The following is a 26,679-nucleotide window of genomic DNA, read 5'->3' as shown; positions in this document are numbered from 1 at the left end:
ACAGGAACACAACCCCATCCATTAGCAGAGAGGTGGCCTAAAATCATAATAAGTCCAATGACACCCCAAAACACACCACCAGACCTGGACCTGCCCAACAAAAATAAAAGATCCAGCCTCATCCACCGGAGCACAGGCACTAGTCCCTTCCACCAGGAAGCCTACACAACCCACTGAACCAAACCCAGTCACTGGGGACAGACACCAAAAACAACGGGAACTACGAACCTGCAGGCTGTGAAAAGGACACCCCAAACAACAGTAAGTTAAGCAAAATGAGAAGACAGAAAAACACACAGAAGATGAAGGAGCAAGGTAAACACCAAAAAGACCTAACAAATGAAGAGGAAATAGGCAGTCCAACCTGAAAAAGAATTCAGAGTAATGATGGTAAATATGATCTAAAATCTTGGAAATACAATGGAGAAAATACAGGAAACATTTAACAAGGACCCAGAAGAACTAAAGAGCAAACAAACAATGATGAAGAACACAACAAGTGAAATGAAAAATTCTCTAGAAGGTATCAAGAGCAGAATAACTGAGGCAGAAGAACGGATAAGTGACCTGGAAGATAAAATAGTGGAAATAACTACTGCAGAGCAGAATAAAGAAAAAAGAATGAAAAGAACTGAGGACAGTCTCAGAGACCTCTGGGACAACATTAAACGCACCAACATTCGAATTATAGGGGTTCCAAAAGAAGAAGAGAAAAAGAAAGGGACTGAGAAAATATTTGAAGAGATTATAGTTGAAAACTTCCCTAATATGGGAAAGGAAATAGTTAATCAAGTCCAGGAAGCACAGAGAGTCCCATACAGAATAAATCCAAGGAGAAACATGCCAAGACACATATTAATCAAACTGTCAAAAATTAAATACAAAGAAAACATATTAAAAGCAGCAAGGGAAAAACAACAAATAACACAGAAGGGAATGCCCATAAGGTTAACAGCTGATCTTTCAGAAGAAACTCTGCAAGCCAGAAGGGAGTGGCACATCATACTTAAAGTGATGAAGGAGAAAAACCTACAACCAAGATTACTCTACCCAGCAAGGATCTCATTCAGATTTGAAGGAGAAATTAAAAGCTTTACAGACAAGCAAAAGCTAACAGAATTCAGCACCACCAAACCAGCTTTTGAACAAATGCTAAAGGAACTTTTCTAGGCGGGAAACAAAAGAGAAGGAAAAGACCTACAAAAACAAACCCAAAACAATTAAGAAAATGGCAAAAGGAACATACATACTGATAAATACCTTAAATGTAACTGGATGAAATGCTCCACCAAAACACATAGACTGGCTGAATGGATACAAAAACAAGACCTGTATATATGCTGTCTACAAGAGACCCACTTCAGACCTAGAGACACATAGACTGAAAGTAAGGGGATGGTAAGAGATATTCCATGCAAATAGAAATCAAAAGAAAGCTGGAGTAGCAATTCTCATATAAGATAAAATAGACTTTAAAATAAAGACTATTAGAAGAGACAAAGAAGGACACTACATAATGATCAAGGGAGCAATCCAAGAAAAAGATATAACAATTGTAAATATTTATGCACCCAACATAGGAGCACCACAATACACAAGGCAAATACTAACAGTCATAAAAGGGGAAATCAACAGTAACACAATCATAGTAGGGGACTTTAACACCCCACTTTCACCAATGGACAGATCATCCAAAATGAAAATAAATAAGGAAACACAAGATTTAAATGACACATTAAACAAGATGGACATAATTGAAATTCGTAGGACATTCCATCTAAAAACAACAGAACACATATTCTTCTCAAGTGCTCATGGAACATTCTCCAGGATAGATCATATATTGGGTCACAAATCAAGGCTCGGTAAATTAAAAAAAGTTGAAATCATATCAAGTATGTTTTCCAACTGTAACGCTATGAGACTAGATATCAATTACAGGAAACAATCTGTTAAAAATACAAGCACATGGAGGCTAAACAATACACTACTTAATAACTACGAGTTCACTGAAGAAATCAAAAAGGAGATCAGAAAATACCTAGAAACAAATGAAAATGGAAACACAACGGCACAAAACCTATGGGATGCAGCAAAAGCAGTTCTAAGAGGGAAGTTTATAGCAATAAAATCCTACCTTAAGAAACAGGAAACATCTCAAATAAACAACATAACCTTACAGCTAAAGCAATTAGAAAAGAAGAACAAGAAACCCCAAAGTTAGCAGAAGGAAGAAATCATAATGATCAGATCAAAAATAAATGAAAAAGAAATGAAGGAAACGATAGCAAATATCAATAAAACTAAAAGCTGGTTCTTTGAGAAGATAAACAAAATTGATAAACCATTAGCCAGACTCATCAAGAAGAAAAGGGAGAAGACTCAAATCAATAGAATGAGAAATGAAAAAGGAGAAGTAACAACTGACACTGCAGAAATACAAAGGATAATGGGAGATTACTGCAAGCAACTGTATGCCAATAAAATGGACAACCTGGAAGAATTGGACAAATTCTTAGAAATTCACAACCTGCCAAGACTGAACAAGGAAGGAATAGAAAATATGAACAGACCAATCACAAGAACTGAAATTGAAACTGTGATTAAAAATCTTCCAACAAACAAAAGCCCAGGACCAGATGGCTTCACAGGCGAATTCTATCAAACATTTAGAGAAGAGCTAACACCTATCTTTCTCAAACTCTTTCAAAATATAGCAGAGGGAGGAATACTCCCAAACTCATTCTACGAGGCCACCATCACCCTGATACCAAAAGCAGACAAAGATGTCACAAAGAAAGAAAACTACAGGCCAATATCACTGATGAACATAGGTGCAAAAATCCTCAAGAGAATACTAGCAAACAGAATCCAACAATTCATTAAAAGGATCATACACTATGATCAAGTGGGGATTATCTCAGGAATGCAAGGATTCTTCAATATATGCAAATCAATCAATGTGATACACCATATTAACAAATTGAAGGAGGAAAACCATATGATCATCTCAATCGATGCAGAGAAAGCTTTTGACAAAATTCAACACCCATTTATGATAAAAACCCTGCAGAAAGTCAGCATAGAGGGAACTTTCCTCAACATAATAAAGGCTCTATATGACAAACCCACAGCCAACATCGTCCTCAATGGTGAATAATTGAAACAATATCCACTAAGATCAGGAATAAGACAAGGTTGCCCACTCTCACCACTCTTATTCAACATAGTTTGGAAGTTTTAGCCACAGCAATCAGAGAAGAAAAGGAAATAAAAGGAATCCAAATCAGAAAAGAGGAAGTAAAGGTGTCACTGTTTGCAGACGCCATGATACTATACATAGAGAATCCTAAAGATGTTAGTAGAAAACTACTAGAGCTAATCAATGAATTCACTAAAGTAGCAGGATACAAAATTAATGCACAGAAATCTGTAGCATTCGTAAACACTAATGATGAAAAGTCTGAAAGTGAAATTAAGAAACCACTCCCATTTACCATTGCAACAAAAAGAATAAAATACCTAGGAATAAACCTACCTAAGGAGACAAAAGACCTGTATGCAGAAAATTATAAGACACTGATGAAAGAAATTAAAGATGATATAAACAGATGGAGAGATATACCATGTTCTTAGATTGGAAGAATCAACATTTTGAAAATCACCCTACTACCCAAAGCAATCTACAGATTCAGTGCGATCCCCATCAAACTACCACTGGCATGTTTCACAGAAGTAGAACAAAAAATTTCACAATTTGTATGGAAACACAAAAGACCCTGAATAGTCAAAGCAATCTTGAGAATGAAAAACGGAGCTGGAGGCATCAGGCTCCCTGACTTCAGACTATACTACAAAGCTACAGTAATCAAGACAGTATGGTACTTGAACAAAAATAGAAATATAGATCAATGGAACAGGATAGAAAGTCAAAGTTTAATCCATGCACATATGGTCACCTTATATTTGATAAAGGAGGCAAGAATATACAATGGAGAAAAGAAAACCTCTTCAATAAGTGGTGCTGGGAAAACTGGACAGCTACATGTAAATAAAGAAATTAGAACACTCCCTAACACCATACACAAAAATAAACTCAAAATGGATTAAAGACCTAAATGTAAGGCCAGACACTATCAAACTCTTAGAGCAAAACATAGGCAGAACACTGTATGACATAAATCACAGCAAGGTCCTTTTTGACCCACCTCCTAGAGAAATGGAAATAAAAACAAAAATAAACAAATGGGACCTAATGAAACTTAAAAGCTTTTGCACAGCAAAGGTAACAATAAACAAGACCAAAAGACAACCCTCAGAATGGGAGAAAATATTTGCAAATGAAGCAACTGACAAAGGATTAACCTCCAAAATTTATAAGCTGCTCATACAGCTGAATATATAAAAAAAAAAATCGAATCCAGAAATGGGTAGAAGACCTAAATAGACATTTCTCCAAAGAAGATATACAGATTGCCAACAAACACATGAAAGAATGCTCAACATCATTAATCATTAGAGAAATGCAAATCAAAACTACAGTGAGGGGCTTCCCTGGTGGCGCAGTGCTTGAGAGTCCGCCTGCCGATGCAGGAGACGCGGGTTCGTGCCCCGTTTCGGGAAGATCCCACATGCCGCGGAGCGGCGGGGCCCGTGAGCCATGGCCACTGAGCCTGCGCGTCCGGAGCCTGTGCTCCGCAAATGGGAGAGGCCACACCAGTGAGAGGCCCGCATAACGCAAGGAAAAAAAAAAAAAAACTACAGTGAGATATCATCTCACACCAGTCAGAATGGCCATCATCAAAAAATCTAGAAACAATAAATGCTGCAGAGGGTGTGCAGAAAAGGGAACACTCTTGCACTGTTGGTGGGAATGTAAATTGATGCAGTCACTATGCAGAACACTACAGAGGTTCCTTAAAAAACTAAAAATACAACTACCATATGAACCAGCAATCCCACTACTGGGCAGATACCCTGAGAAAACCATAATTCAAAAAGTGTCTTGTACCACAATGTTCATTGCAGCTCTATTTACAATAGCCAGGACATGGAAGCAACCTAAGTGTCCATCAACAGATGAATGGATAAAGAAGATGTGGCACATATATACAATGGAATATTACTCAGCCATAAAAAGAAATGAAATTTAGTTATTTGTAGTGAGGTGGATGGACCTAGAGTCTGTCATACAGAGTGAAGTAAGTTAGAAAGAGAAAAGCAAATACCATATTCTAACACATGTATATGGAATCTAAAAAGAAAAAAGAAAAAAGAAAAAAAAAGTCATGAAGAACCTAGGGGCAGGACGGGATTAGAGACACAGACCTACTAGAGAATGGACTTGTGGACACAGGGAGGGGGAAGGGTAAGCTGGGACAAAGTGAGAGAGTAGCATGGACATATATACACTACCAAACGTAGAATAGATAGCTAATGGGAAGCAGCAGCATAGCACAGGGAGATCAACTCGGTGCCTTGTGACCACATAGAGGGCTGGGATAGGGAGGGTGGGAGGGAGAGAGACGTAAGAGGGAAGAGATATGGGGATTTATATATATGTATACCTGATTCAGTTTGTTATAAACCAGTAACTAACTCAGCATTATAAAGCAATTATTCTCCAATAAACGTATATATATAAAAAAAAGACCCAGTGCAGCCAAAAATAATAAATAAGTAAATAAACAAACAAACAAATAAATAATGGGTCTATGATGCCATCACAGAATAAATCAGAAACTATCTCGAGACAAGTGACAATGAAACACAACTTTACAAAATCTATGGAATGCAGCAAAAGCAGTGCTAAGAGGAAAGTGCACAGGGATACAGGCCTTCCTCAAAATACAAGAAAAATTTCAAATAAACAGCCTAACCTACACTTACAAAAATTAGAAAAAGAAGAACAAACAAAACCCAAAGTCAGAAGAAGGCAACAGTAAACAAAGGAAGTAAATAAAATAGAAAATAAAAACAATGGAAAGATCAATAAGACCAAGATCTGGTTTTTTGAAAAGATAAGAAAAATCAACAAACCACTAGCCAGGCTCACCAAGAAGAAAAGGGAGAAGACCCAAATAAATAAAATAAGAAAGAAAAGAGGAGAAATAACAACTGATATCAGAGAAATACAGAAATACAGAAAATCATAAGGGAATACTATGAACAGTTATAAGCCAACATATTGGACAACCTAGAGGAAATGGAAAGGTTTCTAGAAATATACAGCTTGCCAAGATTGAGTCAAGAAGGAATAGATAGTTTGAACAGACCAATCTGTAGAAGTGAAATAGAATATATAATAGAAACAAAACTCTGAAAACAAATTCCAGACTGGATAGCTTCACTGGGGAATTCTACCAAACATACAAAGAAGAAGTTATACCTATCCTCTCAAACTCTTCCAAAAGATTGAAGACTCCCAAATTCTTTCTATGAAGCCACCATAACCTTGATATCAAATCCAGACAAAGACACTACTAAAAAAAGGAAACTATAGGCCAATATCTTTGATGGATACAGATGTAAAAATCCTCAACAGAATATTAGCAAACTGAATCCAGCAATATATAAAAAGGATCAAGCTGAATTCATTCCAAGGATGGTTCTTTACATAAATCAATCAATGTGATACGCCACATTAACAAAAGGAAAGACAAAAACCACATGATCATCTCAATAGATGCAGAAAAAGCATTTGACAAAATTTAATATCCATTCATGATGAAAGTCTCACCAAAGTGGGTATAGAGGGAACATATCTCAACAAAATAAAAGCCACTTACAACAAACCCAAAGCCAACATAATAATCAATAATGAAAAGTTGAAAGCCTTCCTGCTAAATTCAGGAAAAAGACAAGGATGCCCATTCTTACCACTTCTATTCAACATAGTATTGAAAGTCCTAGCCACAGCAGTCTGAAATCAAGAAAAAGAAACAAATATGTCCAAATTGGAAGCAAAGAGGTAAAACTGTCACTATTTGCAGATGACATGATACTCTATATAGAGAAACCTAAAGACTCCACACAAAAACTATTAGAACTAATAAATGAATTCAGCAAGGTAGCAGGATACAAGATTAATATACTGAAATCTGTTGCATTTCTTTACACTAACAATGAAATATCAGAAATAGAAAGTGAAAAACAATCCCGTTTAAAATCATGTCAAAAAATAAAATAAAATAGCTAATAATAAACAATGAAGGAGGTGAAAGACCTATACACCAAAACCCATAAAATATTGATAAAGGAAACTGAAGATGGTTCAAAGAAATTGAAATATGCTCTTGAATTGGAAGAATTAATATTGTTAAAATGGCCATACTACCCAAAGCAATCAACAGATTTATTGCGATCCCTATCGAAATACTCATGACATTTTTCACAGAATAGAACAAATAATCCTAAAATTTATATGGAACTACAAAAGACCCAGAATTGTCACAGCAGTCCTGAGCAAGAAGAAGAAATCTTGAGGCATAACCCTTCTAGACTCCAGACAATACTACAAAGCTTCAGTAATCAAAACAGCGTGGTATTGGCACAAAACAGACATATGGATCAATGGAACAGCATACAGAGCCTGGAAATAAACCCACACACCTACTGCCAATTAATCCATGACAAAAAAAGGCGAGAACATACAGTGGATAAAAGACAGTCTCTTCGACAAGTGGTGTTGGGAAAGCTGGACAGCTATAGGTAAATCAATGAAATTAGAACACTCCCTCACACCATACACAAAAATAAACTCAAAATGGTTTAAAGACCTAAATATAAGACATGATATCATAAAACTTCTAGAAGAGAATATAGGGAGAACACTCTTTGACATAAATTGTGCCAATCTTTTTTTGGATCTTTCTCCTAAGGCAAAGCAAATAAAAGCAAAAATAAACAAATGGAACCTAATCAAACTTTAAAGGTTTTGCACAACTAAGGAAATCATTGACAAAATGAAAATAAAAACTATGGACTGGGAGAAAATATTTGTAATTGATATGACCAACTAGGGGTTAATATCCTAAATATACAAAGAGCTCATGCAACTCAATATTAAAAAAAAACAAATCAAACAACCCAATCAAAAACTGGAGAGATCAGAATAGATATTTTTCCTAAGTAGACATACAGATGGCTAACGGGCACATGAAAAGATGGTCAACATTGCTAATTATTAGAGAAATCCAAAACCACAATGAGATATCACCTTACACCAGTCAGAATAGCCATCATCAAAAAGTCTACAAATAGGGTTTCCCTGGTGGCACAATGGTTAAGAATCTGCCTCCCAATGCAGGGGACACAGGTTCGAGCCCTGGTCAGGGAAGATCCCACATGCCGTGGAGCAACTAAGCCCTTGCACCACAACTACTGAGCCTGTGCTCTAGAGCCCCCGAGCCACAACTACTGAGCCCACGTGCCACAACTACTGAAGCCCACGTGCCTAGAGCCCATGCTCTGTAGCAAGAGAAGCCACCACAATGAGAAGCCCGCACACCCCAATGAAGAGTTGCCCCCACTTTCCACAACTAGAGAAAGCCCACGCAGAGCAATGAAGACCCAATGCAGCCAAAAATAAATAAATAAAATTTTTAAAAGTCTACAAATAACAAATGCTGGAGAGGGTGTGGAGAAATGGGAACCCTCATAAACTGTTGATAGGAATGTAAATTAATGCAGCCCTATGAAAAATAGTATGGAGGTTCCTCAAGAAACTAAAAATAGAATTATCATATGATCCAGCAATTCTCCTCCTGGATATATATCCAGAGAAAACAAAAATACTAATTTGAAAACCCCAATGTTCAAAGCAGCACTACTTACAATAGCCAGGCAATCCTAGTGCCCATCAACAGATGAATGGATAAAGGAGATGTGGTACATATATATATTTATATATTTATATATACTTGTCTGTAATATACATATGTATGAACATTACACTGCTATAAGAAAGAATGAGTCTGCCATTTGCAGCAACATGCATAGACCTAGAAAATATCATGCTTAGTGAAATAAGTCAGACAGGGAAAGACAAATGCTGTATGATATCACTTATGTGGGATCTAATACATAATACAAATGAACATTTATGCAAAACAGACTCACAGATGTAGAAAACAAACTAGTGATTACCAAAGAGGTGAGGGAAGAATGGAGGGGCAAGCTAAGGATATAGGATTAAGAGATAAAAACTACTATGTATAAAACAGGTAAGCAATAAGGATATATTGTATAGCATAGGGAATTATAGCTATTATCTTGTAATAACTTATAACGAAGTACAAACTACTATGCTGTACACCTGAAACTACCACAATATTGTAAATCAAATATACTTCAGTAAAAAATATATTTTGTTCAAGGAAATGGTGTGACTTCATACAGAATTCATAAGCCAAAACAGAAATTGAAGCACTGAATGAGTGTTAGTCTACTACTTTCAACTTAGCTGACTACTACAGGTAAGGTGGCAATTGGAGGTATTAGCTTTGTAATTTTTTAGATCAAGTTTTCACTGATTAATTCAAGTGTGAGGTAAATTACTTGGATAATTATTTTGTCAGAGGAGTGCTGGTCATGAAGCAGATGAAGTCTAAAATTTTGTGCCTCACAAAATTCTTTTAAATATAGCTCTGAACTAAGGAAATATTTTCACATGCATTGTGAGTGCATCACGTCATTTGATTCAATTATGAAAAGTAGTCAATAGTATTTGATGCTGATAGAAAGAAATCTTTAACCTTATGAAATGAGAGGTATGGTTTAAAACATTAAGATGATGCAAACACACCATCTGAGCTCACTAGCATTTTACAGCTTGAAAGTCTCTTTCAGGTGGTGACACTCATAAACATGTCCTGCATGAATAAGTGACATTATGTAGGGTTGCCTTCTCCTTCTCATTAAGGGCTTTTTAATGTTAATGGAGTTGGTATCACTGCAGGAAAGTGTCATAGTGCTCCTGGGGCTCCAATAACAGCTAGAAACTAATAAGCAATAAGCCAGGAAATTTTAGAACTGCCATAGAAAAGGAATACAATGATCTTACTGATAATTGTTTTTGTAAGCTGCTTGACTGTGACTTTGGCTACTAGGCCAGGTTAATTCTGGCAAGCAGTGATTAAGAGTATTTATTCAATTAAGTGAAACTAGATCTGGATTATTAGAAACTGGGTTATGAAAAAGGAGTGGATGGTCTCTATTCTCCATAGCTGCAAGTCAAAATAAGCAAGACTTTTGCTAAACGGAGGCAAGATCTCTAGGTCCTGAGATCACACAGGTCTTTCCAGTCACATGTATGATACTGGATGGTCACAAATGCCCACAATCATCTTTATACACAAAGACTAGAGTCAGGCACACATCCTTGAATACAATTATGCATACATTGATTCATCAAAGAAGCTGTGAACCACAGGCATCTCTGATACTGCAAACATCCGATGTCTCAAACCAGCCTGTCAGCTGTACACTGTTGCCTTGGCAACAGGATGCAAAGATGCATGGCAAAATCTTACTGCCTGAGCAACAGGGTCTTAAAAGGGCTTAAGCTGTTGACTGTGGCAAAGGCTGTAGGTTCAAGCCAGGAGGTGAGGTTTTAGTCCAATTACAGAGAGAGATACAGAATTTATGCTAAAACAGTCATTCATCTATTAATTGATAAATATTTGTGGACTGGCACCTATGTGCTGTACACTGTGCCCTGGGAAATGCAAAGATGGACCAGGCAGTCTGGTATATGCCAACACACAGTAATAAATATTAATTGATGAATCAATGGATTTTATAGAAGGTCATAATACAATAACCAAAGCTTACTGGGACTTTAGTGTATGTGACAAAGAGGCTGAAGCTCCTGTGTGTATTACCAAATTCCATTATACAGGACAATTTATTTGTAAACTAAAATAAAATGCTATGACTTATTGAATTAGAACTATCAACATATATATCAACTGAGTGAGAATATAAAACCCAGACAGAAACTGGTAAGGCCAAGCCTATTTGTAATTTTCTCCCAGCAAGTAGTAATGGAGGCAGGAGATTTTTACATCACTTAGATAATTGAAAGTGATTAAAGTTGGAAATTTCAAAGAAAGTTCTAATTATTGAATTTTTAATTGCTTTTTTCTTGACACAGACATTACCTCAGCTTTTGGCTAACTCTGTCAATGTCCACAAAACATCAAACAAACATCAACAATAAGGATATTTATTTCATATGATTATTTCAAAGTAGATAATATTTTGTGAGAGTTTGACCATGAAAAGTCAATTCCATTTTGCCTCTTACTCCTTATGATTTCAGGGATGAAAACATCAAAATAAAAGATGATTTCCACAAATACTGTAATTAACTTCAACATGAGTTCAAACTAGGAATGCAAAAATTATACAACCATTCTAGAAAACAGTTTGGCAGTTTCTTAAAAAGTTAATTATACACCTACCATATGACCCAGCTATTTCACTTATAGGCACTTACCCCAAATGAAAGGAGTATGTGTCCATACAGACACAAATGTTCATCGCAGCTTTATTTGTAACAGCCAAACAGTGGAACTCAAATGTCCATTAACAGATAAATGGATAAACAGCCCATGGCATATCCATACAATGGTATACTACTTAACAATAAAAAGGAATGAACTATTGATACATAAAACAATATAGACAGATTTCAAATTAATTATGCTGAAATTAATTATGCCAACTGGAAGCAAGTCCAGACAAATGAGAGTAGGTCCTATTTAGTCCCATTCATATTAAATTCTAGAATGCAAACTAATCTACAGTGCAGCAAGCAGATCAATGATTGCTAGGGGTGGGAGTGAGGAGCAGGAGTGAGGGGCACAACTGGACACAAGGACACTTCTGGATGGACACATCCACTCTCTTAATTGTGTTTTCACAGGGATATGCATACTCAAAAAATCAAATCTCACACTTTAAATAGGTGTAATTTACTTTGTAGAAATTATACCTCACTGAAGCTCTTAGAACAAAATAATTTCTCACATTCTCATTCAACAAAGTTATTCATATAGACCATCACAAGATCTGTGTGTGCATTCATTAAAAACAATATATAAAAATACAAAATTAACTTTCATCTGCCTTTTGTTACTTACTAAATGAAACTCAAATGTAAGTCAGATTTAGTTATCTCATGCTTCTGTATCTTCAGGACAGCTAACTAGTTAGCCCTTGAGAGAGTATGAGCAATTGAAGTTAAAGCAGCTACTTGGTGACCACTCAGATTAATAAACATCTGGAGGAGTATGCCAAGTGACACTCTTATTTATGACTCTTCAGTTACATGCAAAGAATAAAGATGTAAAATCAAATCTCTATTCTAGTAAACCAAAGGCATAACTAAAAGCAAACTATCCTTAGTGAATATACTTGTAGTTTGTTAGGGAATGTCATCCAACTGGAAATTCCCCATGTGTCACTTCTGTAATATTAAAAATGCTACACTGACATCTCCAGGTCTTCTAGGGGTCCAGGAGAGCCCTGGAATGGCTGCTACATGACATCCTGGTGGGAGAGAGTTAATATCTGGAGACCTGGTAATGGAGATTTGGAGACTCACCTCTGCTGCAAATGAGTGAAAGGCTGCATTTCCAGAGCCAAGGAATGGGGCATTCTCTGCTGATCTAATATCTCAGCTTTGAGTTTGGCTTTCAGGACTTTTGGTGATTTGGGGATGGAGGGCTGAGATATGGGAGGAGTTTGGCAAGAAAAGGAGCCCAAAGGAATTATTTTCTGGCTTCAAGTGAATTCTGCTAAATAGTTCATAGAAGGAACGTGGACATCTAAGAGTTGGAGACTCTTTCTGGGTCTTGCCACTAATTAAAGTAATTACATTATATGTAATTACATTCCTGAAAAACTTTTTATCATCTGATGATGGGACAGCTTGGATCACATCACCAGGATGCCTTCCAGTTCTAATATCATGTTTCCTTTCACCAGCCTTGAGAATTCAATACCTCTCTGAGGAGGCAGGAGCTGCCCTTTCTAGTTTCATTTGCTCATGTTTTGTACATTTGTCTGGCCCAATTGCTCAAGAAAGTCTACCTCAAGTTACTCGGGAGGTACCTTGGATCTTTAGCAAGCAGTTGGCTTAAATCTAGCTCCTGATATCTGAGATGACCAAAGTTGCGAGTTTATCCTTAAGCTTTCTCTGTGTACCACGAGCCAGGACCATGTCTGAATTCTAAACTCTGGACACCATGCTCAGATCAAGTAAGCACCTCTCTGTGGCTTTTTCTTTTGGGGACCAACTCTCTTGTTTTAGGAGCCAATAAGGAGTTCTTGGGAGAGCTAATCAGGGTCTCATTGTAACTCTTCTACCATTTAATATGTGGCACAAAATAGCCAAAAATATCTGCAGGCTTGATTTTCAATTGATTTTTATTATATTTTGTAGCTCTGCTATCTTCTTTTAGATTCTAACTTTTCGTTTAGCTTTTAAATATTTTGCAGGAGGGGTTTACAGTTAATATTACTAAACCAAGAAACCCAGGATAATTCTAAACAAATTAGATCGCAAATAACTTTAGCCTTATTCAATGCCTTTTGAAGAAATTATAAATATATTTTAGAATTGTCTCCTTTTAATTCGTTGAAGCTCTGGGGAATACCTGGAAGGAAGTCAAAAAGTTATTAATTTTCTCTCCTCTTATTTGGTACGAATCACAGGCTTTTTGCCATTTATTTTCTTCTTAAGTCTGCCTTTGTCTCCCCTCCATCATAAGTTCCTTGAGAGAAGAGAGCTTGCCTTAAACCAACATGTGTTGCCTGATGGCATGTCACACTGTCCCACACATGGCACAGCTTTGCACATGTTATTTTAGCTCAGACCTTATTCACCTGTTTACTTATGCATGCTCCTGCTGATTCATCAACCTCAACGTCTGGACCATCTTCCATTTTCTGCCTGTTTAACTTGGTCGTTAACCCCAAGTTAAAGCCCACTCTGTACTATCTCTCTTTCAATGAGATTCAAATTGAACTTCCTTTTTCTGATTATTCTAGTTTACCCAATTTTCAAAACTTTTTAGATAATGACTAGGTTTTAAAAAGCATTTCAAGCTTTAATACATATGTTTCCTTTGTTTTTAAAGAGCTGAACTCTTGCAAACAAGCCAATTTTCCATGAATCCTTTTAGAAAAAAAGGACTAGATTTATTTGGCAATGCTAAGATTCCTAAATTCACCTGACTGAAAATTTCCATCTTAATATAAAGTTCTCTTAATTAGGGAGTTCACCCATATGTCATAATTTATTTTTGTACTAAAATAATTGTTTTGCATCTCTTCTATATATTTATGCAACTTTGTATCACTGAGTAAAACATCCAATCACAGAGGAAAAACCTTTTGATAATGTTCTTAAAAATATAAATAATCACAAACCTTAAAAGGGAGCAGTTAGATTCCAAAGAACACTTGTTAGTTATTTGAGAAGAACACATGGAACATTTCCCCATGCAGGCAGTGGACAGATTTCCAGACCAGCTCACAAAAGTCTACGGAACTCATGATGTGGTTAAGGTAGAGAAGCTCTGGTGCCAGAGTTGAGGAGGACATACCCACTCCATGGTGCCGCTCAGACCCCCAGCTCCACGGCCAGGCTCACATCTCCCACACCTGTCCCCTCAGTTCTTGGGCTGAGCAGGAAAGAGCTCCCATGTTCCAGGCTCCTGTGTGTGGCTTCCTTGTCCACAGCAAGTAGAAGCAGAGCTGCTGGGTTGGGGTGGGCATCCAGAGATGGGAAGTGGGAGAGGTCCTTCAGGATATAGTGATCCTTCTGGTATATTATGCAGTCTGATAGGTTTCCTTGGGTTTTGTTTCTAGTGACATCAGAAAAGATTTAGGAAGTAAAAAGGCTCCACCCTAACCCTTCCTGACCCTCACTTGGAAAAGATAAAGTTATCAGTGATGTTGTGTATTTGACTAAACGAAACAAAAAAAAAATTTTCTATGTAAGCCTTCCTTTGCCACCTAACTGAAGCCCTCAAGATTTCACTAGGCAGGTTCTTCATTCTGAAATTCACTTCCCTTATGCTCTTCCTGGCACCCTCAAACCCAGCAGTGATTGTGGTCCCATTTGGACTGCTAGGCATCCACACCTGCTCCCTGTGGCAAGGCCCCCGAGGGACCCGAAGGGGCTGCCAGTGAAGGGGCTCAGACCTCTCCACAGCAGGGAATAGGGCCTGATCCAAGCCAGGCCAACCCAACTCTGTTGCAGGACACTGGATCCTAAGAGAGGCAACACAGAGACAAAGCAAACAAGCTGGGAGCTCATTCAGGCCTGCATTAGAGCCTTGACAAGTCTTCCAGGAGTGTCTCCTGCACAGACTTCAGGGGCTGATCTGGCTCCTATCCCTTCGTAGGTTGATTCTACAAGTTCCCTAATTATGTGAGTCCTTGAAAGCCTTCTAATGAACCCCGCTGTGGCATAAGTCAGCCTGAGTCAGGTTTCTTCCTGTACCCACAAAGCCTGACTGGTAAAGCACACCCACTTACACATGGCCTGGCCTGCACTGCTGCTGTAGACCCAGAGCTGCTGGCAGCCCTCTGCCTGTCCCTGCTCAGTCCCCTGCCATCTCAGTGCTGGCTCTTCCCAGTTAATCACACTCCTCAGACTAGATTGTCCTCTCAGCAGTGAGCTGGAACATCATCTAATAAACAGAAACTGAGGCAGGAGGTAGATGGACTCCAGGCTAGACATTTACAACCGGCCTCCTATTCACACTTCCTGGTGCAAAAAAAGATGGGTTCCAGGCCAGACATTCACTACCAGCCTCCTGTTTACATTTCCTGAGGCAAGAGACAAATGGGCTCTGGGCTACATATTTATGACCAGCCTCCTGTCTACATTTTGAGATCTACACTTCAATATAAGAAACAACAGGACGAGGGGAAGATGGAGGAAGAGTAAGACATGGAGATCACCATCCTCCCCACAGATACACCAGAAATACATCTACATGTGGAAAAACTCCTACAGAACACCTACTGAACACTGGCAGAAGACCTCAGACCTCCCAAAAGGCAAGAAAATCCCCATGTACCTGGGTAGGGCAAAAGAAAAAAGAATAAACAGAGACAAAATGATAGGGATGGGACCTGCACCAGTGGGAGGGAGCTGTGAAGGAAGAAAGGTTTCCACACACGAGGAAGCCCCATCTCGGGTGGAGACTGCGGGTGGCGGAGGGTGGAAGGTTTGGAGCCGCAGAGGAGAGCACAGCAACAGGGGTGTGGGGTGCAAAGCGGAGAGATTCCTGCACAGAGGATCAGGGCCGACTGGCACTCACCAGCCTGAGAGGCTTGTCTGCTCCCCTGCCAGGGTGGGCGGGGCTGGGAGCTGAGGCTCTGACTTTGGTCAGATGTCAGGAGAGGACTGGGATGTCGGCGTGAACACAGACTTCAGGGGGTTAGTGCACCATGGTTAGCCGGGAGGGAGTCCGGGGGAAAGTCTGGACCTGCTGAAGAGGCAAGAGAGTTTTTCTTCCCTCTTTATTTCCTGGTGCACGAGGAGAGGGGATTAAGAGCGCTGCTTAAAGGAGCTCCAGAGGTGGGCGCGAGCTGCGGCTAAAAGCGCAGACCACAGAGAGGTGCATGAGATGCTAAGGCTGCTGCTGCCGCCACCAATTAGCCTGTGTGCAAGCACAGGTCACTATTCACACCCCCCTTCCGGGGAGCCTGTGCAGCCCGCCACTGCCAGGGTCCCGTGATCCCGGGACAACTTCTCCGGGAGAACGCACGGTGCGCCTCAGGCTGGTGCAACGTCACGTTGGCCTCTGCCGCCACAGGATCGACCCGCACTCCGTACCCCTCCCTCCCCCCGGCCTGAGTGAGCCAGAGTCCCTGAAGCAGCTGCTCCTTTAACCCCGTCCTGTCTGAGCGAAGAACCCACGCCCTCCGGCGACCTACATGCAGAGGCGGGGCCAAATCCAGAGCTGAGCCCCGGGAGCTGTGAGAACAAAGAAGAGAAAGGGAAATCTCTCCCAGCAGCCTCAGAAGCAGCGGATTAAGGCTCATTCAGGGTACTTGATGTACCCTGCATCCTTGGAATACCTGAATAGACAACGAATCATACCAAATTGAGGAGGTGGACTTTGGGAACAAGATATATTATTTTTTCCCCTTTTCCTCTTTTTGTGAGTGTGTATGTGTATGATTCTGTGTGAAATTTTGTCTGTATAGCTTTGCTTCCACCATTTGTCTAAGATTCTATCCGTCTGTTTTCTTTTTTTTTTCCTTAAAATGTTTTTCTTAATTATTTTTTATTTTAATAACTTTATTTTATCTTATTTACTTTATTTTATCTTCTTTCTTTTTTTCTTTCCTTCCTTGCTTCCTCCCTCCCTCCCTCCATTGTTTCCCTTTCTTTCTTTCTTTCTTTCTTTCTTTCTTTCTTTCTTTCTTTCTTTCTTTCTTTCTTTCTTTCTTTCTTTCTTCTTTTTCTCCCTTTTATTCTAAGCCGTGTGGATGAAAGGCTCTTGGTGCTGCAGCCAGGAGTCAGTGCTGTGCCTCTGAGGTGGGAGAGCCTACTTCAGGACACTGGTCCACAAGAGACCTCCCAGCTCCACATAATATCAAACGGCGGAAATCTCCCAGAGATCTGCATCTCAACACCAGCACCCAGCTTCACTCACCAACCAGCAAGCTACACTGCTGGACACCCTATGCCAAACAACTAGCAAGACAGGCACACAACTCGGCCCATTATCAAGGAGGCTGCCTAAAATCATAATAAGTCCACAGACACCCCAAAACACACCACAGGATGTGGACCTGCTCACCAGAAAGACAAGATCCAGCCTCATCCACCAGAACACAGGCACTAGTCCCCTCCACCAGGAAGCCCACACAACCCACCAAACCAACTTTAGCCACTGGGAACAGACACCAAAAACAACGGGAACTGCGAACCTGCAGCCTGCAAAAAGGAGACCCCAAACACAGTAAGATAGGCAAAATGAGAATACAGAAAAACACACAGCAGATGAAGGAGCAAGATAAAAATCCACCAGACCTAACAAATAAAGAGGAAATAGGCAGTCTACCTGAAAAAGAATTCAGAATAATGAGAGTAAAAATGATCCAAAATCTTGGAAATAGGGCTTCCCTGGTGGCGCAGTGGTTGAGAGTCCGCCTGCCGATGCGGGGGACGCAGGTTTGTGCCCCAGTCTGGGAGGATCCCACGTGCCGTGGAATGACTAGGCCCGTGAGCCATGGCCGCTGGGCCTGCACATCTGGAGCCTGTGCTCAGCAACGGGAGAGGCCGTGACAGTGAGAGGCCCACATACCACACACACAAAAAAATCTTGGAAATAGAATAGAGAAAATGCAAGAAACATTAAACAAGGACCAAGAAAAACTAAAGATGAAATAAACAATGATGAACAACATAATAAATGAAATTAAAAATACTCTAGATGGGATCAATAGCAGAATAACTGAGGCAGAAGAACGGATAAGTGACCTGGAAGATAAAATAGTGGAAATAAATACTGCAGAGCAGAATAAAGAAAAAAGAATGAAAAGAACTGAGGACAGTCTCAGAGACATCTGGGACAACATTAAACGCACCAACATTCAAATTATAGGGGTTCCAGAAGAAGAAGAGAAAAAGAAAGGGACTGAGAATAAGTTTGAAGGGATTATAGTTGAACACTTCCCTAATATGGGATAGGAAATAGTTAATCAAGTCCAGGAAGCACAGAGAGTCCCATACAGCATAAATCCAAGGAGAAACATGCCAAGACACATATTACGCAAACTCTCAAAAATTAAATACAAAGAAAATATACTAAAAGCAGCAAGGCAAGAACAACAAATAACACACAAGGGAATCCCTATAAGGTTAACAGCTAACCTTTCAGCAGAAACTCTGCAAGCCAGAAGGGACTGGCAGGACATACCTAAGGTGATGAAGGAGAAAAAACTGCAACCAAGATTACTCTACCCAGCAAGGATCTCATTCAGATTTGATGGAGAAATTAAAACCTTTACAGACAAGCAAAAGCTGAGAGAGTTCAGCATCACCAAACCAGCTTTACAACAAATGCTAAAGGAACTTCTCTAGGCAAGAAACACAAGAGAAGGAAAAGACCTACAATAACTAACCTAAAACAATTAAGAAAATGGAAATAGGAACATACACCTCGATAATTACCTTAAATGTAAATGGATTAAATGCTCCCACCAAAAGACACAGATTGGCTGAATGGATACAAAAACAAGACCCATATATATGCTGTCTACAAGTAACCCACTTCAGACCTAGAGACACATACAGACTAAAAGGGGATGGAAAAAGATATTCCATGCAAACAGAAACAAAAAGAAAGCTGGAATAGCAAGTCTCATATCATACAAAACAGACTTTAAAATAAAGACTATTAGAAGAGACAAAGAAGGACACTACATAATGATCAAGGGATCGATCCAAGAAGAAGATATAACAATTGTAAATATTTATGCACCCAACATAGGAGCACCTCAATACATAAGGCAAAAACTAGCAGCCATAAAAGGGGAAATCGACAGTAACACATTCATAGTAGGGGACTTCAACACCCCACTTTCACCAATGGACAGATCATCCAAAATGAAAATAAATAAGGAAACACAAGCTTTAAATGATACATTAAACAGGATGGACTTAATTGATATTTATAGGACACTCCATCCAAAAACAACAGAATACACATTTTTCTCAAGTGCTCATGGAACATTCTCCAGGATAGATCATATCTTGGGTCACAAATCAAGCCTTGGTAAATTTAAGAAAATTGAAATTGTATCAAGTATCTTTTCCGACCACAACGCCATGAGACTAGATATCAATTATAGGAAAAGAGCTGTAAAAAATACAAACACATGGAGGCTAAACAATACACTACTTAATAACGAAGTGATCACTGAAGAAATCAAAGAGGAAATTAAAAAATACCTAGAAACAAATGACAATGGAGATACAACGACCCAAAACCTATGGGATGCAGCAAAAGCAGTTCTAAGAGGGAAGTTTATAGCAATACAAGCCCACCTTAAGAAGCAGGAAACATCTCGAATAAACAACCTAACCTTGCACCTCAAGCAATTAGAGAAAGAAGAACAAAAAAACCCCAGAGTTAGCAGAAGGAAAGAAATCATAAAAATCAGATCAGAAATAAATGAAAAAGAAAAAATGAAGGAAACGATAGCAAAGATCAATAAAACTAAAAGCTGGCTCTTTGAGAAGATAAACACAATTGATGAACCATTAGCCAGTCTCATCAAGAAAAGAAGGGAGAAGACTCCAATTGATAGAATTAGAAATGTAAAAGAAGTAACAACTGACACTGCAGAAATACAAAAGATCATGAGAGATTACTACAAGCAACTCTATGCCAATAAAATGGTCAACCTGGAAGAAATGGACAAATTCTTAGAAAGGCACAGCCTGCCAAGACTGAATCCGGAAGAAATAGAAAATATGAACAGACCAATCACAAGCACTGAAATTGAAACTGTGATTAAAAATCTTCCTAAAAACAAAATCCCGGGACCAGATGGCTGGCTTCACAGGCGAATTCTATCAAACATTTAGAGAAGAGCTAACACCTATCCTTCTCAAACTCTTCCAAAATATAGCAGAGGGAGGAACACTCCCAAACTCATTCTATGAGGCCACCATCACCCTGATACCAAAACCAGACAAGGATGTCACAAAGAAAGAAAACTACAGGCCAATATCACTGATGAACATAGATGCAAAAATGCTCAACAAAATACTAGCAAACAGAATCCAACAGCACATTAAACGGATCATACACCATGATCAAGTGGGGTTTATTCCAGGAATGCAAGGATTCTTCAATATTCACAAATCAATCAACACGATACACCATGTTAAAAAATTGAAAGAGAAAAACCATATGATCATCTCAATAGATGCAGAGAAAGCTTTGGACAAAATTCAACACCCATTTATGATAAAAACTCTGCAGAAAGTAGGCATAGAGGGAACTTTCCTCAACATAATAAAGGTGACATATGACAAACCCACAGCCAACATTGTCTTCAATGGTGAAAAACTAAAAGCATTTCCACTAAGATCAGGAACAAGGCAAGGTTGCCCAGTTTCACCACTTTTATTCAACATAGTTTTGTCAGTTTTTGCCACAGCAATCAGAGAAGAAAAGGAAATAAAAGGAATCCAAATCGGAAAAGAAGAAGTAAAGCTGTCACTGTTTGCAGATGACATGATACTATACATAGAGAATCCTAAAGATGCTACCAGAAAACTACTAGAGCTAATCAATGAATTTGGTAAAGTAGCAGGATACAAAATTAATGCACAGAAATCTCTGGAATTCCTATACACTAAGGATGAAAACTCTGAAAGTGAAATCAAGAAAACACTCCCATTTACCATTGCAACAAAAAGAATAAAATATCTAGGAATAAACCTACCTAAGGAGTCAAAAGACCTGTATGCAGAAAATTGTAAGACACTGATAAAAGAAATTAAAGATGATACAAATAGATGGAGAGATATACCATGTTCTTGGACTGGAAGAATCAAGATTGTGAAAATGACCCTACTACCCAAAGCAATGTACAGATTCAATGCAATCCAAATCAAACTACCACTGGCATTTTTCACAGAACTAGAGCAAAAAAATTTCACAATTTGTATGGAAACACAAAAGACCTCGAGTAGCCAAAGCAATCTTGAGAATGAAAAATGGAACTGGAGGAATCTGGTTCCCTGACTTCAGACTATATTACAAAGCTACAGTAATCAAGACAGTATGGTACTGGCACAAAAACAGAAAGATAGATCAATGGAACAGGATAGACAGCCCAGAGATAAACCCACGCACATATGGTCACCTTATCTTTGATAAAGGAGGGAGTATGTACCATGGAGATACAACAGCCTCTTCACTAAGTGGTGCTGGGAAAACTGGACAGCTACATGTAAAAGTATGAGATTAGATCACTCCCTAATACCATACACAAAAATAAGCCCAAAATGGATTAAAAACCTAAATTTAAGGCCAGAAACTCTCAAACTCTTAGAGGAAAACATAGGCAGAAAACTCTATGACATAAATCACAGCAAGACCCTATTTGACCCACCTCCTAGAGAAATGGAAATAAAAACAAAAATAAACAAATGGGACCTAATGAAACTGCAAAGCTGTTGCACAGCAAAGGAAACCATAAACAAGACCAAAAGACAACCCTGAGAATGGAAGAAAATATTTGCAAATGAAGGAACTGACAAAGGATTAATCTCCAAAATTTACAAGCAGCTCATGCAGCTCAATAACAAGTAAACAAACAACCCAATCCAAAAATGGGCAGGAGACATAAATAGACATTTCTCCAAAGAAGATATACAGATTGCCAACAAACACATGAAAGAATGCTCAACATCATTAATCATTAGAGAAATGCAAATCAAAACTACAGTGAGATATCATCTCACACCAGTCAGAATGGCCATCATCAAAAAATCTACAAATCATAAATGCTGGAGAGGGTGTGGAGAAAAGGGAACGCTCTTATACTGCTGGTGGGAATGTGAATTGGTACAGCCACTATGGAGAACACTATGGAGGTTTCTTAAAAAACTACAAATAGAACTACTATATGACCCAGCAATCCCACTACTGGGCATATACCCTGAGAAATCCATAATTCAAAAAGAGTCATGTACCAAAATGTTCATTGCAGCTCTATTTACAATAGCCCAGAGATGGAAACAACCTAAGTGTCCACCGTCGGATGAATGGATAAAGAAGATGTGCCACATATATACAATGGAGTATTACTCAGCCATAAAAAGAAATGAAATTGAGCTATTTGTAATGAGGTGGATGGACCTGGAATTTGTCATACAGAGTGAAGTAAGTGAGAAAGAGAGAGACAGGTACCATATGTTAACACATATATATGGAATTTAAGAAAAAAAAATTTCATGAAGAACCTAGGGGTAAGACAGGAATAAAGACACAGACCTACTAGAGAATGGACTTGAGGATATGGGGAGTGGGAAGGGTAAGCTGTGATGAGGCGTTAGAGTGGCATGGACATATATACACTACCAAGCGTAAGATAGCTAGTGGGAGGCAGCTGCATAGCACAGGGAGATCAGCTCGGTGCTTTGTGACAACCTGGAGGGGTGGGATAAGGAGGGAGATGCAGGAGGGAGGAGATATGGGAACATATGTATAACTGATTCACTTTGTTATAAAGCAGAAACTAACACACCATTGTAAAGCAGTTATACTCCAAAAAAGGTAAAAAAAAACCAACGGAACAACACGAATAGGGTAAATAACTAGACATTGGACACTTTTATGGCAGGAAGAAAGAGGGGTTAAACCCTGTTAGAAGATCAAGAAGTCACACATTTCCCATCCTTGGAACAAGGAAAGCACTACAGGTATGCAGGAAGGCTCCATGGGGTCATAAAGGCAGGGGAGGCCAGACCATAATGTCTTGCTGTTTTCCCTCCCAGACACTCTTGCGATGAAATCCATCTTGACTGAGGTGTGTGTGCATACAGAGGGGAGGGTCCTGAGACAAATTAGCCATGGGGTCAAAGAAAGCCGATTGGCCAAGAAGACAAAGGCCCAGAAGACTGCCCCCTTATAAAGGATTTAAATTTCCCAAAGGCTGGGCTTCTGCAACTCTCTTGCTGAGTTCACCAGTGTGTCTTTCCGCATGTACTCTGCTTTTCTAGTAAACACTTTACTTTCTTCTATACCAACTGTCTCCTTGTCAGATTCCTCCTTACAAGGCAGACAAGGACTGGAGATTTAGACTCTAGCTGCTGTCCCTGTGGTCTAGCGGTTAAGATTCCTGGTTTCCACCCAGGTGACCTGGGTTTGATTCCCAGTCAGGGAACTATGGTCTTGCTTCCAGCCGCTGCTCACTGCAAGCTACCGCTCACTTCTTTGTGTGTCCAAAATCAAAAACACCAAGTATAATCTTCCCTAATATCCCTCTTCTCTGCCTCTCTAGCTTAATTTTATCTTTGCCTCTCTTTCTTCAGACACAGTCGATGGCTATCCCTTCAGGCCTGCTCTCTAGCTCCAAGCTGCTCTGAGACTGGGAACCATCTTCAATCTCTCCTCTCCATCAGCTGCTTCTCCTCAGTCCACACACCCCACAGTCATCCTGATCTTAGAAGGCCCTTTTCCATCAAACATTCCCCACCAGCTCACTGTCAGCCCACTCCTTTCTTCAATTGCTCTCCATCTCTGCCTCTGTAACTTCTAAAACCACCATGATCAGGCTTCCCACCACCAGCCTCACCCAAGGCCATTGAACAGCTCTTATGAAGGTTACCAGGGGCTTGCAAAAGGCCAAATCAAAGAGTTTCATTTTAGTTCTTAGCCCAAGAGACAACTATTGCAGAAACTGCTAGTCATTCCAAAATACAATTCCTTCTTTTAAAACAGAATCCTCCAAACATATTCATTCTCCCTTGCAGCTAGATGTGGCCACTGATCTGTGAGCAGAAGGGAAGAACACAACGTCTGGGTCATATCCGTAAAATGAAGGGCATGTCTCTATTTCCCATCCCACTTCCTGCTGGCTGGATGTGGGTGTGATGTGATCCACATTTGCCACGTTTGCAATGAGCATAAGACCTATACCCCAGGGGTGTAGAAGAACAAGGTATAAGGAGCCACAGCTCCAGATGATCTCATGAAGCCCTACCTCCCTGGGCCACCCTTGAGCTCAGAGAGAGTAACTGAGTGGCTGAGGATCACAAAGCCAGACTAAAACCCAGGCCCAAGCTTAGTGCTCTTCCCAGTACACTCCTTGGTAAAGTACAATCAGTTCTGGGATGGTGGGCTCCAATAGCCTCTGGTATCACATGCCCACATAACTTCTATTATCAGGCATCAATTTAGCCACCAAAAGCTCAGCTCTGCAGAGTCTAAAAATATTTCTAGGAGCTCAATGTCTACACACCTTTTTTGGGATTCTCTTTCTCCTCCTGAAGCACTAAAACTTCTCTTTAAAGTGACTGAAACAAGAAAATAAAAATAACTTAACATTTTCCTGTGGCAAATCTTTTATTTATTCACTCATTTGTTTGTTAAAAAAATATCTAACCAATTGTACCTACTGTAAAGACTGTCTTCATTTATTATAGCATCAGCAAAATATAACATTGCCTATTACTATTCACTTGACAGGTTTGTTTAAAGGTCTTTTCTCAAAGAAAAGGTGTTAAACAAAGAAACTCCATTGTTAGTAGTTTAAAAGTTCATAAAATATCTGTGTCATAATAATCCTAAATCCCTTACCAAGAAATCTAGAAGTAACCACATGCAAGTGTAAGGGTCCAACTTTCCTCTATCACTTCCCCACTGACCCTCCCCACCCTTGTTACTGGGGATACATAATATCCCATCATCTAAAAATTCATCTCAAACAGTTAGTAATTAATTGCTTCTAGAATTTCCTACATATTTTTAAATGCACAAATATTTTTACTGCATAATATTCATGTTTTCCCAATCGCAAATCAAGACATTTTATTTATCAGGCAGGAATTTATAGGGAAAACAGAACAGAGTGTTGGAATTTGGGGTTGCCCCAGAAAACCTGGAACATCTATTCTCCATTTTTATGGACCAATTAATTTTGGAAAGGGACAAAGAATGAAGCAAAATCCTTAGAGTTCTACTCTGATCCTTAAGGACACTATTTTAAACCATTTTTTATGAAATTTTCACAGTATAGTCATTGATGAGAGGGGATTATTTAGACTTAATTTATTTCAGAGTATTTCTACCTATCTAATATTCCATCAATTTACTCTTTTAAAAGAGTTATTCTTTTCTCTCCATTTTCTATTTTAACTGATTTTTTATTTCACTTTCAGATTTGTTCAGGGAATTGAATCCTATCTTTCTGTGAGGAAGATTCTTTAAATTTATCTAAATATATCTACTTTCTCATACCCCAGTCTGATTTTTTTTTTTTTACTGTTTCAAATTAAGAGTAAAGATGAACATATTTACTGAATTTACATAGCTTTTTAAAATAATTATAAACAATTAAAACATTTATTTTACTTTAGTGTTTTAAGGAAAATATATCCCTTTATATTAATGTAAATAAAATTGTACAAAACTTAGTCTACCCCAAGACTAATTTCTTCTCCAGGTTTCTGACCTCTAATCAACACTCATGAGAGGTCACTTCCATTAATCCTGTGGTTATTTAGTCTGTCTCCAAATAAGTTATCTCCACTCCCCAGTTAGAACCTGCATTTGCTGGAAGAAATAATGAAACTGTTCATTTGACAGGAGGCAATGGAAAACCACAGTGCCCGTTGGCCTTTGGGCTCTGTAAGAGTGACAGACACACCTGTCCTATTAGTATTACACCTGGGAAACAAACTACTCGTTTATGTAAGTGTGATGACATCTACTTGACTCCCAAGTATGATTTCCAGACCTCTACCTGCTGAAATCCCACAAACTGGTAAAAAGAAAGCTTACTGAATGTAGATTCCTTCAAAGGGCTTGAACTGGAGCTGCTTGAGTTATCCAAAGTGTCCAATTCATCATCGAACTCTGAATATATATCTGCACATTAATAAAAAAAATAAAGAGCAAA

General features: G+C 38.9%; 1 protein-coding gene across 1 annotated transcript in view; it reads right to left on the bottom strand.

The window, feature by feature from the left end:
* NEK10 (NIMA related kinase 10) overlaps window positions 1–26,679 on the bottom strand; it is a 299,100-nt gene that overhangs the window by 87,741 nt on the left and 184,680 nt on the right. The window contains exons 27-28 of the mRNA XM_007456721.1: window positions 26,562–26,648; window positions 25,021–25,075 (exon numbers count right to left, since the gene is read on the bottom strand). Coding sequence (XP_007456783.1) covers window positions 25,021–25,075; window positions 26,562–26,648 — 142 coding nt within the window. The remainder of the gene's footprint in view (window positions 1–25,020; window positions 25,076–26,561; window positions 26,649–26,679) is intronic.

The sequence above is a fragment of the Lipotes vexillifer genome, unplaced genomic scaffold, assembly GCF_000442215.2.
Source record: "Lipotes vexillifer unplaced genomic scaffold, Lipotes_vexillifer_v1.1 scaffold612, whole genome shotgun sequence".
NCBI lineage: Eukaryota > Metazoa > Chordata > Mammalia > Artiodactyla > Lipotidae > Lipotes > Lipotes vexillifer.
The sequence above is the reverse complement of the archived record's forward strand: the minus strand, read 5'-3'. Positions and strand labels throughout refer to the sequence as shown.